General features: G+C 33.1%; 1 protein-coding gene across 1 annotated transcript; it reads left to right on the top strand.

Moving 5' to 3' along the window:
- The first annotated feature begins 11422 nt into the window (after positions 1 to 11422).
- LOC124534853 (putative nuclease HARBI1) lies at positions 11423 to 15842 on the top strand. Its single transcript, XM_047110880.1, has 5 exons — positions 11423 to 11822; positions 12818 to 13014; positions 13350 to 13479; positions 14284 to 14425; positions 15091 to 15842. Exons 1-5 carry the CDS (start codon positions 11514 to 11516, stop codon positions 15708 to 15710), a joined length of 1398 nt encoding a protein of 465 aa, XP_046966836.1. The 5' UTR covers positions 11423 to 11513; the 3' UTR covers positions 15711 to 15842.
- Positions 15843 to 16353: the final 511 nt, after the last annotated feature.

Here is a 16353-nt window from a genome sequence, read left to right on the forward strand (position 1 = left end):
TGATGCTGAATGAAAACGTTTATATAGCATCTTTCAGACTAATCATTTATGATAATAGGGTGACCATAAATCATGGAAATCATATATTTTTATCGTACACTTAGACTGCCTTGTGCAAATATTTTTTCTATATAAAAATGTCATGTTAAATCGTCGTAAATTAATATTCTGGTATTTTTATCACGTTTCTGCTCATGGCTTTTACTGAGCTATTTGTTGTTTTTCGTGTCAATAATTAATTAAATTTATTTTATTTTTTCATTTACGAATTTGTTATATTAAAGTTATCGTTGTATATAAATGAAAATTAATATATACTTAACAATAACGACTATGCGGACTGGTGACAAAATGCTAGTATATTGTGCTAATGTACATTAATTTATTTATTGGTGGAAATAATGAAAGACGAGTAATAACTGAGTTTTCCATTTATTATAACTCTATAATAGGACATTTAAATGTCCTTCTAAGAATATACTTAAGTTCAGTTAATATAATAATGTACTCGTAAATTTTTCAGATTATTTATAATTACGTGGCATAACTGGTTAATAGTACTACGATTATATGTTAGACATATTGTGGAGAACACAACACATAACTGTTTCAACTAAATTTGACGGGACAAAATAATTCATACGAGAAAATATTATTTTAATTGATACAGTTACACATACAGACAGATACAATTTCACATACATATATTACGTCAATTCGACGTCAAACAGTATTTATTTGGGTTTTACGCACGTGCTTAGAATAGACTATAGTTAATATCTAAGTTTGTAATTATCTAGAAATATTTCATGACATGTTAAATAATAAAGAATATTGTCGAGTTAATTATTAATAAAAATTAATGTCATTGTAATCACTCAGAACACTTGCCTTTATGTATGCGTTATAGTTACACTTTATCCTGTCGCTTATCAGTTATTAATAACATTGGTTTCCTGGTCGTGCTATAATTCAATGTAATTCTAACAGCGATATAACTTAAATTGTCAAGTAACTTTTTATTTCAAGTTTTGCATTACGTCATTATTTAACAAATATAATAATGTCCCACATTTTAACGGAATGTATTGTCACCGGCGTCTCCACAATCGCGTTTACTAAAAATAGAAGACAATAACAGTGGAAATGCAAGAGACGCAGGGAGATAATAGAAGCTGTGTAGAGCAGACTGAAATATCTGGGCAGTGTGGTCTGTTATTAAAGCGACTGAAAAAAGAAATTATTTTATTATAATAGCAACTAACACCCGCCCGGCTTCGGACGGGTCCAATGCTATGACATCATATCAGAAACTTCTAAAATTATCAGTGTGTCTTTTACTAAATTGTTTATGAATTATACACAGAAACATTCCTCTCAAATCAGTCAATCTTATAAAAAAAACCGCATCAAAATCCGTTGCGTAATTTTAAAGATCTAGGCATACATAGGGGTAGACAGCGGCAAGCGACATTGTTGTATACTATGTAATGATAATGATTATTATATATGTAATGATTATGATTATGTAATGATATTAATAATATTTCATTTATTTACTAAATAACAATTAAAGTTAGGATTATATAAGAGTGGCATAGTGTGAGTTGTTGTTATTGATTTATTCACTTACGGCTAGTCAAATCATTATCGGCGTTCATTAGTGTAAGTGACGCACGTGCTAACTACATGCCTTAGTGTGCGTGAGATGACATTTAGATATATATTTTTAATTTTCATAAAAATAAGAAATTTATTTAACCGAGAAGGTACTTTCCTACTAACATAAGTCTATACACTATTACATTACACTCAATATTGGTTATAATGCAATGTAAAAAAATAACTATAATTTTAAACTATTAGTTCAAATAAAGCTGAAGCGGTGAATTGTTACTTTTCGGTAATGAGGTTTAAAGTCTCTTTAATTCCTTCAGAGAATCCAATGAGATTGAAAATCACGTGATTTTTAGTAGAGAGTTTTGTTTAGGCGTAGGACCAACAGGGTGTAACTGTACCTGCTTTCCGAGCTACAAAAGGGAAAATACTGGCAACTTTCAAATTGTGAATTTCGAATATCGAATTTATTTTCATAACTAAATGATGTTCTATTAACAATTCAAAATATACTTTATTCAAGTAGGGTTTTTACAAGCTCTTTTGAATCGTCATCTAACAAATATTTTAAGTGAAGCTACCATCGAATAATATAATAAACTTATGCTGATAAAAAGTACAACAATTTATTATTACGTCATATGTATATTATATTATATGAGACAATATCACATACATTACTCTGATCTCAATGTAAGTAGCTAAAGCACTTGTGTTATGGAAAATCTGAAGTATCGACGGTACCACTAACACTCAGACCCAAGACAATGATAAAAAAAAATAATGATAATCTACATCGACTCAACCGGGAATCGAACACGAGACCTCGGAGTGGTGTACCCATGAAAACCGGTGTACACACCACTCGACCACAGAGGTCGTATAGTGAGCCAACCGCTTTTATTTTATTATATAGACGATTCACAGCAATACTTGAATAGGATTTGTAAAACAACAAACCGATGTTCGGTCATACACTTAGCGTATAATAAAATCATGATTCATATTAATGTCATAATTATTACAGAAAATTCCTCATATTTTCGAATATTTCCGATTGATTTTTGCGGTGAGTTGTGACTTTGTGTCTAAAGAATATGTTAGAGAATCCAATTAATAGAATTTGACAAGATAATAAAAAGCGACAAATAAGGCATTGTTTACTTACATGAGGATTATTTACTTCAAGACCTTAAATGTATGACAAATAAGAACTAACATTATTTTGATTGATCTGAGCATTACATGAATGTCCTCCTGTCATCAGTGGAGGTAATAGAAAATAGTAAGGTAAATAATATGCCTTTTATGAAACGGTAAAGTTAAAAATAACTGTGTAATTTTATTATAGATAATAAAAATAATAATATAGATAGTAAAAATAATAAGATATAAACAGAAAGTTTAATAATTTACTTGCGTAGTAAGACTTACTAACTCATCCATTATTTTACCAGAATTCGCTTTTCTTTGAATTGCAGCTTTAGGGTTGAGCTTAATGAACAAATTAAGTATGTAACATCCAATGGTAGCTTTCCGAGGAAGTAAAATTGTTGCAAGAAATAAATATTATCAATTTTTCCAATATCGATGCGCTGAGCACTAAAATGTAAAAATAAATATTAATATTAAGATAAATTCAATCTGATATGTTTATTGGAATAACAAAATCTCTATCAAGTTGATCGATCGATCATCTTAAAGCAATGACGATGAGCCAGGCGTGTCTTGTACTTAGTTAATCGGCCAAATTTGCACGTGTCCAATAAAGTTTTTAGTAATAAAAAATAGTTATAAATATTAGACAACATCACATACATTACTCTGATCCCAATGTAAGTAGCTAAAGCACTTGTGCTATGGAAAAATCAGAAGTAACGACGGTACCAAAAACACCCAGACCCAAGGCAACATGAGAACTAATAAACTTTTTCTACATTGACTCGGTCGGGAATCGAACCTGGGACCTTGGAGTGGCGTATCCATGAAAGAGACACTACTCGACTGGGGAGGTCGTCAAAGTAATTTTAGGCTAAATTTTGGACTTTAACAAGCATTCATTTTATTTTGGAGATACATTACAGACATTATATGATAGAGATTGCAGAGGCAGCTTTACCTATAGTGCAGTGTAAGGCACATCCAAAGATGCTTTGCTCGCGGAACTTGAAGACTATGCACCCGTGGTACGACCAATGCCGGGTACATACCGGTAGCAAGGCAAGGTGCGCCACCACACTGCGTCTTTACCAACTCTTTACAAGCATATTAACTCTTTGTCCATACTCGTGCGAAATGCTCAGTTTCCCGCTCACTCCGGTTTTGAAAAAGAATATTTTTTCGCTTAAGTATGACGAAAAATACAAGTCATCCCTGAGGGATACGATATAGACGGGGAATTATTCCATCTCAAAACCCTTTCTTCCTAAAAAACACATTTACTTCCCGACCATTTAAAATTGTACTATTTGTATCCGAATTTCCCTTAGAAAATATAACTGCAAGTATTCTATTTTGACCCCCTCCTAAGTAGGTGCTAGGGTATTGGTTGCACACGGGCGCCTCAAGGGCTAGAGGCGCCTCTGTAAAAGGTCCAGAATAATTAATATAAATTCCACCGAAAAGAAACCGCAAACACTGGGTTTCTTATCGTCTTATAACATTTGCTCTAAGGATCTGTACGGAGGCTGTAATAACAATTATATAATGTATTATTTAAAACAATAACTTCATAATGATATATATACAATATCCTGCTCATGAGTCTTGTCACAGAGTTCATCAAAGTCATGCGTCTGCAAACAGCAGATTGGTCAACACTTGGTCCGGTATCTTGATGCACTTCAATAGTAAGTATAGATAATAATTTACAATATGAACTGGTTAGCAATAGCGACAGGATAGCAACAGGACATATCGCTAAAGAATCTTGTGGTATTAAAATCAAAAATCAAAATAAACTTTATTCAAGTGAGCTTTTACAAGCACTTTTGAATCGTCATTTAACAACTAAGTGAGGCTACCATTGCTTAGAAAGTATATTAAAGTTGAAATATTTATTTGAAATAATTATTTAAATACCTTAGCACCTAAATATATATAAAAGTTAACATTTATCAGCAGACATGGCCCAGTGGTTCGAAGGCGTGCATCTTAACCGATGATTTAGGGTTCAAACCCAGGCAAGCAACACTATATATATGTGCACTTAATTTGTGTTTATAATACATCTCGTGCTCGGTAGTGAAGGAAAACATCGTGAGGAAACCTGCATTTCATCGAAATTCTGCAACATGTGCATTCCACCAACCCGCATTGGTGGAATATGTTCCAAGCCCTTTCGTTAATGGGCGAGGAGGCCTTAGCCCATCAGTGGGAAATTTACAGGCTGTTACTTTACTATAATATATAAATACGTAAACAAATAAATGTATTTTTTTTATATTTTGTTTAACAACAAAACCTTGAGGAAACATCGTGATAAAGATAGTCCGAATTTAAATTTTTCTTATCTGGCAACAGATGATGCATTTGCTCTTCTGACAGGTAAAGGCCCGATTGTTATCTGACAGGGGAATAAACAGACTCATCTTCAGATCTTGTCTAAAGTATATCGGTCTTTAGCCGAAAATTTACGCGTGAGAGTTTTATATACAGCGTGCTCTGTGAAACAATAAGACGTAAAATGTACTTCTGTTGTTAGTAAGACGTAAAATGTAATTAATGTCTTAACTGTTAATTAATGGTGTTTAATTTTTGATCGTACTATTTAAGTTTCATTAAACAAAAATTAAAATGGCGTATATTTCTACTGCAAATGCATTTTATTAAAACTAGTTTATATTTAATTTTTTAACCGTAATAACATTTGTGTTTGTTGGTCCAGGAAATTGTATAATATTAAACCATATTAATTATGAATTAAATATTACATTTCAGGTAAATCCGTTAATTTTTTTAAGCTATTTTCAAATTAAACCTGACTTAATAAATGACAAGAAATGCACTTCGAAAAACTGAAATAGATTTCATTTTTATAAATAAAATATTTTATTATATATAAAAAAAAATATTATACAATATATAAATAAAATATTTTAAAAATGAAACGCGTTCTAGAGTGGAGACCCCGTCTCGGCACACGTAGGACATCCTCAAGCACGGCGTAGTGACGATAGACGCAAGGCGGCTGGCAGGAGCTGGATGCGAGTAGCCGGAGAAAGACCACAGTGGCGTGCACTTGGAGAGGCCTATGTCCAGCAGTGGACAAAAACGGGTTGATGATGTGATGTGATATCAAGTAGATACCCGTGCGAAGACGGGCGGGTCGCTAGTTAAGTAAAGATGTTTCTAACATCTGTATAAGATAATTTGTTTTTGTATATTTACGTGATGTGCCTAAAGTCTATCTGTCGCTGCAAAACACAGATATTGCACGCGATAATGTCAGATTTAACACACTTTTCTCAGATTGAAAACTGCTATCTCTTCTTGGTAACGTAAAATTGACTTATCATGTTATTTTATTCCCTTATTTATATAATGACTTAAGATTATATAATATCACATTAATTAAGGGCTAAGGAGGGCTGGTTTGTTTTTTGCCCAGGTGACCGGAATGCAAATTCAACGGAGAAACACAAAAAAATTGTACTTAATGTTAATAATCTTATGTGAAAAAATAATGATTAATAATGAAACTTTAAGTCTTATAATAATTATTTTTAGAAATCAAAAATTATTATTCAAAAAAATTAAATCAAAATTAACTTTATTCAAATCGGCTTTTAAAAGCACTTTTGAATCGTCATGAAGCTACCACCGTTTCGGAAAGTAGATTCTACCGAGAAGAACCTGCAAGAGACTCAGTAGTTACTCTTTTTCAACATTTAAAAAATACAAGTCAAGGTAGTTAAATACAATTATTTAAATTAATATAATATAGAAGACTTGTTATTTCGGTCTTGCTTCACTTAATTGCTTGAGGGTTTTTATAGCGCATCTCGTTTTTGATTTGGTGTTTGTGCAAGCCCAAATTGCAAGGCGGGCTTACACCACCACCAGGTACCACCTACACATCAGTTATTCTACCGCTAAGCAGTATTCCTACGCAGTATTGTTGTTTTTTTTTTATTGTATAGGTTGGCGGACGAGCATATTGGCTATCTGATGGAAAGTGCTCACCATCACCCATAGACAATGATGCAATGATGCTGTAAGAAATATTAACTATTTTTTACATCGTCAATGTGCCACCAACCTTGGGAATTAAGATGTTTTGTCCCTTGTGCCTGTAGTTACACTTTCTCACTCACCCTTCAAACCGGAACACAACAATACTGAGTACTATTATTTGGCGGTAGAATAACTGATGAGTGGGCAGTACCTACCCAGACGGGCTTGCACAAAGCCCTACCACCTAGGGTTCCGGATTGAAGGATGAGTAAGCCATTATAACTACAGGATTAAAATAATTAATTATGTCTTATTTTATGTAGATCATATTTATCATTATATTAAATATTTTAAAATGAAAGATAAAAGAAGAAGTAAATGTAGTGTTAAAAATGCACGGGCAATTGCGAGTCCGTAGATGTTGCAAATAAAATAATAAAAAAAAGACAGGCATAAGGGATATAACATTTCAGTTCCCAAGGTTGGTAGCGCATTTTAAATCACTAAAATTAATTTTGTTATTATTATTTTTAATTCTTCGTATAGTGATCCTAGTCTTTATTACTTAATGCTTCTAATTTGTAATAGATATCAGTGGAAACTTGATTGGGTTATGTATTATTTTCTTATGTTTTTATATTACTGTTCTATTGTACTGTTACGCTTGGCCCTTGGAGTAGTGGTGCAAAAAGCTTCATCAAAAGTATAACATTCGCCTCGCCTCATTGCCTCCACTGGTGACAAGAGGGATGGTTCGTTTTTTGCCCAGAGGATCGGAATTGCGATTCAACGGGGAAATGCTGCTAGCATTCTTGCCACCATTCCACGCGGTCAAGATTTATACAGTAACTAGTTTTAGTTCATATTTGTATATATATATTTAAGCATTTAATGTTGTTAATTCTTATGTTAATAAACTGTTTTTGTACTGTTTGTTTCCCGAAAATAAATAAATAAATAAAAAATTACATTGCCATTATCTATGGGCAGTGAAGACCCCTTACCATCAGGTAGCTCAATTACTCGTACATCAACCTATATCATATAAAAAATACGCATTGGTCTTAGATGAGAAAATCGAAAATCGAACTCAGCGCCATTTGTTTTTTGTGTAAGATAAAGCATGTGCCATTCTTGTGTGGTCAGCTGAACCAGGGACGAATGTCATTATGAAACACAGTGAGATTTAGACTAGAGTTTAACAAAAATTTACTGTGAACATATGACAGACAGAACATATGATCATGTTTCACAGAAATGTTCCTACCCTCATGAAATAAAAGTTGCTAAGATTTAAAAGAATTGAAAACTACTTTAATAATGTCAATAAACCTATTAAATTAAAAACGCATATTTAATGATAAACATATTACATTAATGCATTTCATAATTCTTTTCTTGTTTTAATCTTAATCTTTTATTAATCTGTGGTAACATCTCTACACAATATGGTCCAATTATGAAGTATGTTGACGCTATCAATTGAGTAATTAGTACCAATTAATAAATAGGCCACATTTCCCCTCACAACATAAGAATGTAAGAGCAATGAAAAAATATATAAATAGATTGTTTTTAATTACTCAACAACAATCGTCCTTGCTGATTAATACGTAGCGTTTAATCTTTTTTGAAATTGGTGTACCTCTATTATTTGTACTATCATTTTAAAAAGTGGATATGGATATTCGCAAGTTACTTAAACCAAAACGGTCAGTATTCTCATTTTGTGACGTTTGCTCGGAGTAATGTTCGATTCGCAACAAAATATTACTACTACCTACTACGTTTTTTAAGCTATTGCATATTTTCTATCGCGGCCCGCGGGCCTTGAGAGCGGGGACCGAATCCAGAAATTCCGTAAAGAAAAAACCTCACGATCCCCAATCCGCAGTCTTCGACACGGCGTTGTGTGCGTGCGATTAAGCGTATTTTCAACCGACTTCAAAAAGGAGGAGGTTATCAATCGAAATCGTCTGTATTTTTTTTTTATGTTTGTTACCTCATAACTTTGCACTGGGTGGTTCGCACAGGTGCAATACTGATACTAAATATATAATAATTTGTTTATTTACGACATCATATTGCAAACTTATAAAATTATTAGTGTTTCTTTACTATATTGTTCATGTATTATATAGGCAAACCTTCCCCTTGAATCACACTATCTATTAAAAAAAACCGCATCAAAATCCGTTGCGTAGTTTTAAAGATATAGGGACAGAGAAAGCGACTTTGTTTTATACGATGTAGTGATGGAACTCCTAACGGCTTACAGTTAGGGTGCGATTTGGGGCAGAATTTCTTACTGTCTTTAATCAAATTTTGTGTATATGATGTACGACATATATTAGCTCTTTTGCAAATTTTTTTTACTGAGTTCGCTTACAGCTCTTTCGAGGATTTGTAGTTTATGCCGCATGACGTGTTAAAGCCGCATTTTCGAAAGTCTATTTTTGCTTTATTCGAAAGTTTCTTTTGAAATTGTCCCCGAAGTAGTTTCTGATTCATATTTATAAACGGCACGCTTAATCTATCCATATTAAGAAAAAATAGTTAGTCTACATCAGCTTTACTTAAAATAAAAAAATAAATAAAATTTTAACAAAAAGAAAAACCGACTTCAAACAAAACACTATTTTAAAACAAATAAAAATGCTGTAAAAAGCAATAAAAATAATTGCATATTTAACATATTTTTTAGAGTCCTCCTAGGTAAAATTAAATGAAAAATATTAGACTACTTAAAAGTCGATTTACGATTTTATAACGTAGTTATAGTTATTGTGGGTCGGCATTAGAAATTCGCATCCCGAATTTGATGATAGTAGGGGTTGTTTCTTAAAGGGGTTGTTCCCCTCTCTCGAAATTTACCACTCCCAACCCGCGGAAACCCATAGTTTTTTTTTAATGTGCGTTTAAAGTTACGTGTAACGGATCGATATTTTACATTATAATTAACCTTAAATCATTACTTTTATGTTTATTAGCTTTTTTCTGTATTATATTTTAACAAATACTATATTAATTTATAGTAAAAAAAAGTGTAAAAGTTTAATTTAATTTTGTAGTGAAGCGATTCTTTTGTAAAGAAAATAATAATCACCCAGAAGATTTTACGAACATGATAATAGAATACAATATAACATAAAATATAAAAAGATCCATTTATCGCATTATTAAATTTAGTCAAGTATATATAGAGATAAATGGTTCTTATAAATTTCAAAAATATACCTATTGTTGTTTCTATTTTTCACCCAAAATTAACAGCTGTGAGGGGCACAGGAGTGGCGAAGCCACTCCGGCAACAAAAATAGTAGATAGTTATAGTAGCTAAGGATAGGTTAGGTTAGGTTAGATTTTATGACCAAACGCTGCGCAAGCCGAGCGAGCGAAGCGAGCGTGCCGCGGCAGCGGCCGGCGCAGCGCCAGAAATCACATTGTATACCAATAATTGGAATTTTATATCTCCCCCTTCCAAAATTTAACTAACAGTACGAATTTTGATGATTTTAGTATTGAAATTTTAAAATTGAAAAAAAAAAAAAACTAATGATTTCCACGCGGGGGGAGTGGTGGTGTAGGTACTACACCACCCCCCCCTTACCCCCCCACCCCTTCCCCAACCTTAAATTCGGGATGCGAATTTCTAATGCAATCCCGTTATTGTTATATTTGGAGCCGGTGTGGGCCTAACTTTATTTATGCAACTATACGAAACTCGCAAACTTATGTTTCTTATTTCAGTTCATCATAAACCTATAAGTTCAATAATGATATTCCTGAATAACCAACAGCTACTGTAAGATAATAAAACCTTCATGTATTGTAATAAATAAAAATATTTTAAACAATATTAACTTTTTATTTATTTAATAAAAGAAAAAAATGTTTTCTTTTCGGTCACCACGCTCAAAAAGTGTAACTTGAATTAATATCAAAGAAAAAGAAATACTGCATAAATAAAATAAATAAATAATTATAATTGTATAAGTTGATACAAAATGCTATGCACGTCTTATTTTTTTATATATATTCATGAATATCAATTGAGCATGTTATGGTGTTTCCTTATGAAATTCACGTGGTCTACTCAGTCTCTTAATGATGTATGATTACTTGACTTTAGATTTAAGCAGATTTTCAAAATTTTTTTCTTGTTGCATTGCGTTAAATAATGGGTATCAATAAAAAACACATAAACATAGCTTGCGTGACTTAATCATATTCAAAGATTTGTCTAGGAGATTTTAAACTGCGACATTTTCGTTCACGTGCAAGGTACGTTTACATCTACCTAAAATAATAAAAAAGTTAATGTAGTCAATCAAAGAGTACACACTACACAATCTCTAGCATGTGCACAAGTAACAACTCTGGTACCTACTGAAGCAGTAGACTCAGCTTTTTTTATTCGTACAGGTAACACTTATTTTGTAATGACTTGCCATAACATAACTTTTAAGTATTTTTTAGCATTTATTTCCATACATTTTACGTATATTAGTAAAACGAATTCATAATTTACTGAAATTGAAACTCGTGTTAAAAAAACATAATAATTAGGTATTAAAAAGCGAATGGTATCGGTCATAACTTAACTTTTTTTCATATAGCAACACTATGGTATAACGTCAATTTCGTCAACTCAAGCTGCGTTTGCAATAATTGTATATTACTTTTTAGTGAATAAAAAATAATCGAAAAACGCTATCTAAATGGCAGATAAACCGCCAGAAGATGGATACATATCCGTAGTTGATGAAGAACCAGTATTTTTTGAGCTACTTAAGTGGGATTCGTCTCAATCGCAAAAGCAACATGAGCCTCGGAGTTTAGAAAAAGCAAAAAGTCCAGAGAAAAGCGTGCCGAAGCCTAAAGACGACTCGGATCCGTTTGATTTGAGTGATAGCGCTTTTATAGACTCCTACCGACTTTCAAAAGATCTGGCGCGAAGCCTTTGTGAGGAACTAAAACCTGTTATGCCGGAATCTACTAAATCTATTGAATTCTCAGTAGAGAGTAAGGTAACTAAACTTTTGGTTGATTATATTTTTGTTTATTTTTTTTTGTGCAAGACTAAAACAAGTAATGTTATTGTTTACTTGTCATAGTGTATCATATATAAATATTTTCAGTTTATTTTTATTAGTTAGCTCATATTAAATAAAGTTATTCTCTATTATTGACAGTTAATTGTTAATACGAGAGTATAAAAGTGATATGAATTATTTCCTTTTTTTATTTAATAATTTTATAGAGATGATCAATAAAAATTCAGTAATTATTTTTAACATAATTTCGTTTAAAAATCAATATATGATTTAAACTTTAAGAAAAAAAACCAACCCACAGAATCACATCAAGCTGTTAATATTTTATAGAGAAACATTTTTATATTCTTTGTTCTATTTCCATTTTTAATATCTCTATGAAAGTATAATTTACTCATGAAGGTTCTTTAAAAAAGTTTTTTATCACTTCCAGCCAAAAACAATAATTGTAGAATGATAATTGAAAAAAAATCCCATTGCCATATTTTGCTCGTTCGCCTGATGTCTTTACATTTGAAGTGGTAGATTTTTGACTATTAATAAGCAAGTGTAACACTTCTATATTACAAAGATTTTTGACTTTGTTAAAGCTGAGATGGCCCAGTGGTTAGAACGCGTGCATCTTAACCAATGATTGAGGGTTCAAACTCAGGCAAGCACCGCTGATTCATGTGCTTAATTTGTCTTATCTATAATAAAATATATATCTTAATTCACCTCATGCTCAGCGGTGAAGGAAAACATCGTGAGGAATCCTGCATGCAACAAATTTCATATGTTCCAAACCTTCTCCTTAAAGGGAGAGGAGGCCTTTAACCCAGCAGTGAGAATCTACAGGCTGTTGTTGTTGACTTTGTCTGGCAAGAAATTTGGTAGTGACTTTGATTATTAAAAACAGTGGCACTATTAAGTCATAGGTGTTATTAAATTTTTTATTATTCTTTTTAACCAATGATTGTTCTCCATAGGTCATGGCGACACTCTCTTTCTATGCAACGGGTAAATACCAAAAGTCAATAGGCGGCAGAACAGACCCCAACATAACACAGTACTTTGTGTCAACAGCAGTGATACAAGTAACGGAGGCCATGAATCATCCGACAATTGTTAAAAAATATATACATTTTCCTCACTTGAGGAACGAAAGAGAAGTTGTTAAAAATGGGTAACTTTTTTTAATTATCTAATATACTTATTTGAAAATGTGAAAGTTACTTGCTCTTTCACTGTCAAAATATGGTACTGAATGTGATGAATTTTGGTTTGAAGTAAACTGAATTTCAAGCATCAACCCTTTAAATGCAGTCAAAGCCAAACACTAGTTATTTTAACTATATTGTTTAGTAAATTTGTGTGTGATATTGAAAGCTACAATTAAAGCAAAAGTATTTAACAAAAATAACACATGCCTATATACATGTGATCAGTTAGTCCGTTTGGTTTAAAATAATATTACAAGATTAGATCAACACACCTCTTAAATCTTTTATTTTCTTCTAGTTTTTACATGAAATATGGTATACCCAATGTGGTTGGTTGTGTGGACTGCATGCATGTTCCGATCGCTAGACCGGACGATGATCAGAAGAAGCATTTCAACAAATCATATCATTCCAAGAAAGTTCAAATTGTAAGTTATTAGACATTTTAGTAATTAGTGTATGCTAGGATTATGCAAATTTATTAAAATGCCTTTAATATTAAAAATAATCTTTAAACTATTATCACTCTTAATGATTTTTGTAGGAAAGCATAACTTTTCTTTAAAAGGAAGTTTTTACTTGAGACATCTATGTATAATAAAATTGGAGTGTCTGTAATATTAAAATAGCCAATTTTTTCTAAATGCATATGTTTGTATACATAGTATACATGTATAAATTGATATATAAAACATTTATATATGTATAAGTAACATTTTCTACAATTTTCGTCAATCTATCTGTAAGACAAAAGGCTTTTTGATAGAACTTTTACTGGCAGTAAGCTGATGTAATAAGGAGTATCTTAAGCTACAAATATATATATTTTTGTTAAGTTGAATTGCGCACCAAGTCGTGGACTCATCTAGTTTACAATATATTATTCCTTTATTACTGAAAAACAATATACTGTCCTAAACATTTTTTTTTATGGTATAGGTTGGCGGATGAGCATATAGGCCACCTGATGGTAAGTGGTCACCATCACTCATAGACAATGACGCTGTAAGAAATATTAACTATTCCTTACATCGTCAATGTGCCACCAACCTTGGGAACTAGGATGTTATGTCCCTTGTGCCTGTAGTTACACTGGCTCACTCACTCTTCAAACCGGAACACAACAATATTGAGTACTGATATTTGGCGGTAGAATATCTGATGAGTGGGTGGTACCTACCCAGACGGGCTTGCACAAGCCCTACCACCAAGTGAATATATCTGATCTGCAGATCAGCGACAGTAACATGAATATAACGAGCGTGGACGCGACCCCGGGCGGAGCGCTGTCTCACGACGCGGCTCTGGCGCGGCACGCCGTTCGCATCGACTTGCAGAGTCTCAACCATGCCCGAGAGATGGTCTGGTTGCTCGGTGAGTGCCAAGTTTGCATCAACAGTACTTAGGAGTTAGGACGGTAATTGGAGATACAAGTGGTTTGAATTAAATTAAACTAAAAGCTGAGATGGCCCTGTGGTTAGAACGCGCGCATCTTAACCGATGATTGCGGGTTCAAACCCAGGCACTGAATAGTCATGTGTTTAATTTGTGTTTATAATTCATCTTATGCTCGGCGGTGAAGGAAAACATCGTGAGGAAACCTGCATGTGTCTAATTTCATCGAAATTCTGCCACATGTGCATTCCACCAACCGGCATTGGAACAGCGTGGTGGAATATGTTCCAAACCCTCTCCTTAATGGAAGAGGAGGCCTTATCTCAGCAGTGGGAAATGTACAGGTTGTTACTTTAAACTAAAAAAGTCTTCACTCAAGACCTTTTTTTGCAAACTGTACTCTGGCTTTTTCTCATAAGAATTAATAGAGCAAGAAAAATTACAAGTATTTTTAAACATTTATTCCAGACAATGTTATGTGAGTTAATGAAAAACAATATTGCATTACTAACACTACCTCTACACACATCAGCTGACAGAGTAATGTGTTTCTATCTGAAAGTACCTACACAGACTTTGAGAAACTTTTTATTTTTTAAAGTATATTTAATCATGTCATTATGTAATAATTATTTAATTTCCAGGTGGTGCACATTACTCTCAGAAGCCGTATATAATGGTACCAGTACCGAAAATAACTAAAAAATCTCCAGTGTCGCCTGAGAAGTATTACACAAACATGCATGCCCAGGCTCACAGTGTTGTAACGGAAACGATTAAACAATTAAAATCTCGATGGAAATGCCTTCAAGCAACATGTAATAAACAATTTGATCCCCCAACAGTGGCCATGATGGTTGTAGCCTGCTGTGTTCTACATAATATATGTAATTCACACGGATTGCCTGTTGTGCAAATGACCCAGACTGAAGAAAGATTGGAGGCAATGAAACAAAGAGTGGCCAACACTCCAATATCTCGTAAACAAGTTGAAGACCCAAGTGGTGTACAAGCGAGGGCCGTGTTGATTGAACGTCTGTGGAATGAAAGGAGAGTAACACCGGAATCTTGCTCAAATACTAAGAAGAGAATGTCAAAAAAGGATAGAATATTGGAATCTCATCAGCCTCATCATCACCCCCACCAAATGGCACCACCACAGAGCTTGCATGAAGATCCTAAAAGGCCCAGGCTGGTTATGAATAATCCATATGGTTTAGGTGTAGGAGTGGCCCCCGGGTGGGGGCACTATCCTCAACATTAATCAATGATATACTTCAACAGTATTATATTTGGATCTGTATATAGAATTATTGAAAAAAAAATATATTTTAAGAATTACCAATATTTTGAAATGAAATTTAAGGAAATATATTTGAATAAATTCATTTGTAAATTTAATTGTTTCATTTAGTAAAGTAAGTAAAAAGTAACAGCCTGTAAATTTCCCACTGCTGAGATAAGGCCTCTCTTCCATTAAGGAGAGGATTTGGAACGTATTCCACCACGCTGTTCCAATGCGGGTTGGTGGAATGCACATGTGGCAGAATTTCGATGAAATTAGACACATGCAGGTTTCCTCAGGATGTTTTCCTTCACCGCCGAGCATGAGATGAATTATAAACACAATTAAGCACATATATATAGTGGTGCTTGCCTGGGTTTGAACCCGCAATCATCGGTTAAGATGCACGCGTTCTAACCACTGGGCCATCTCAAATCGATTGAATTGTTTCATTTATTTTAATATTTTGTTAACGCTCATTATTGCAGTGAAATTATCCGGATGTGATGACTGATTTGATGACAAGTAATAACAAGCTCTCTGCTTTAAAGGGGTATCAGTATTATGAAATATCTTGCTATTTTACTACAGGAGCCAGTACTGACCTCATAAAAAATCGATT

This window comes from Vanessa cardui, chromosome 13, assembly GCF_905220365.1.
Source record: "Vanessa cardui chromosome 13, ilVanCard2.1, whole genome shotgun sequence".
Lineage (NCBI taxonomy): Eukaryota > Metazoa > Arthropoda > Insecta > Lepidoptera > Nymphalidae > Vanessa > Vanessa cardui.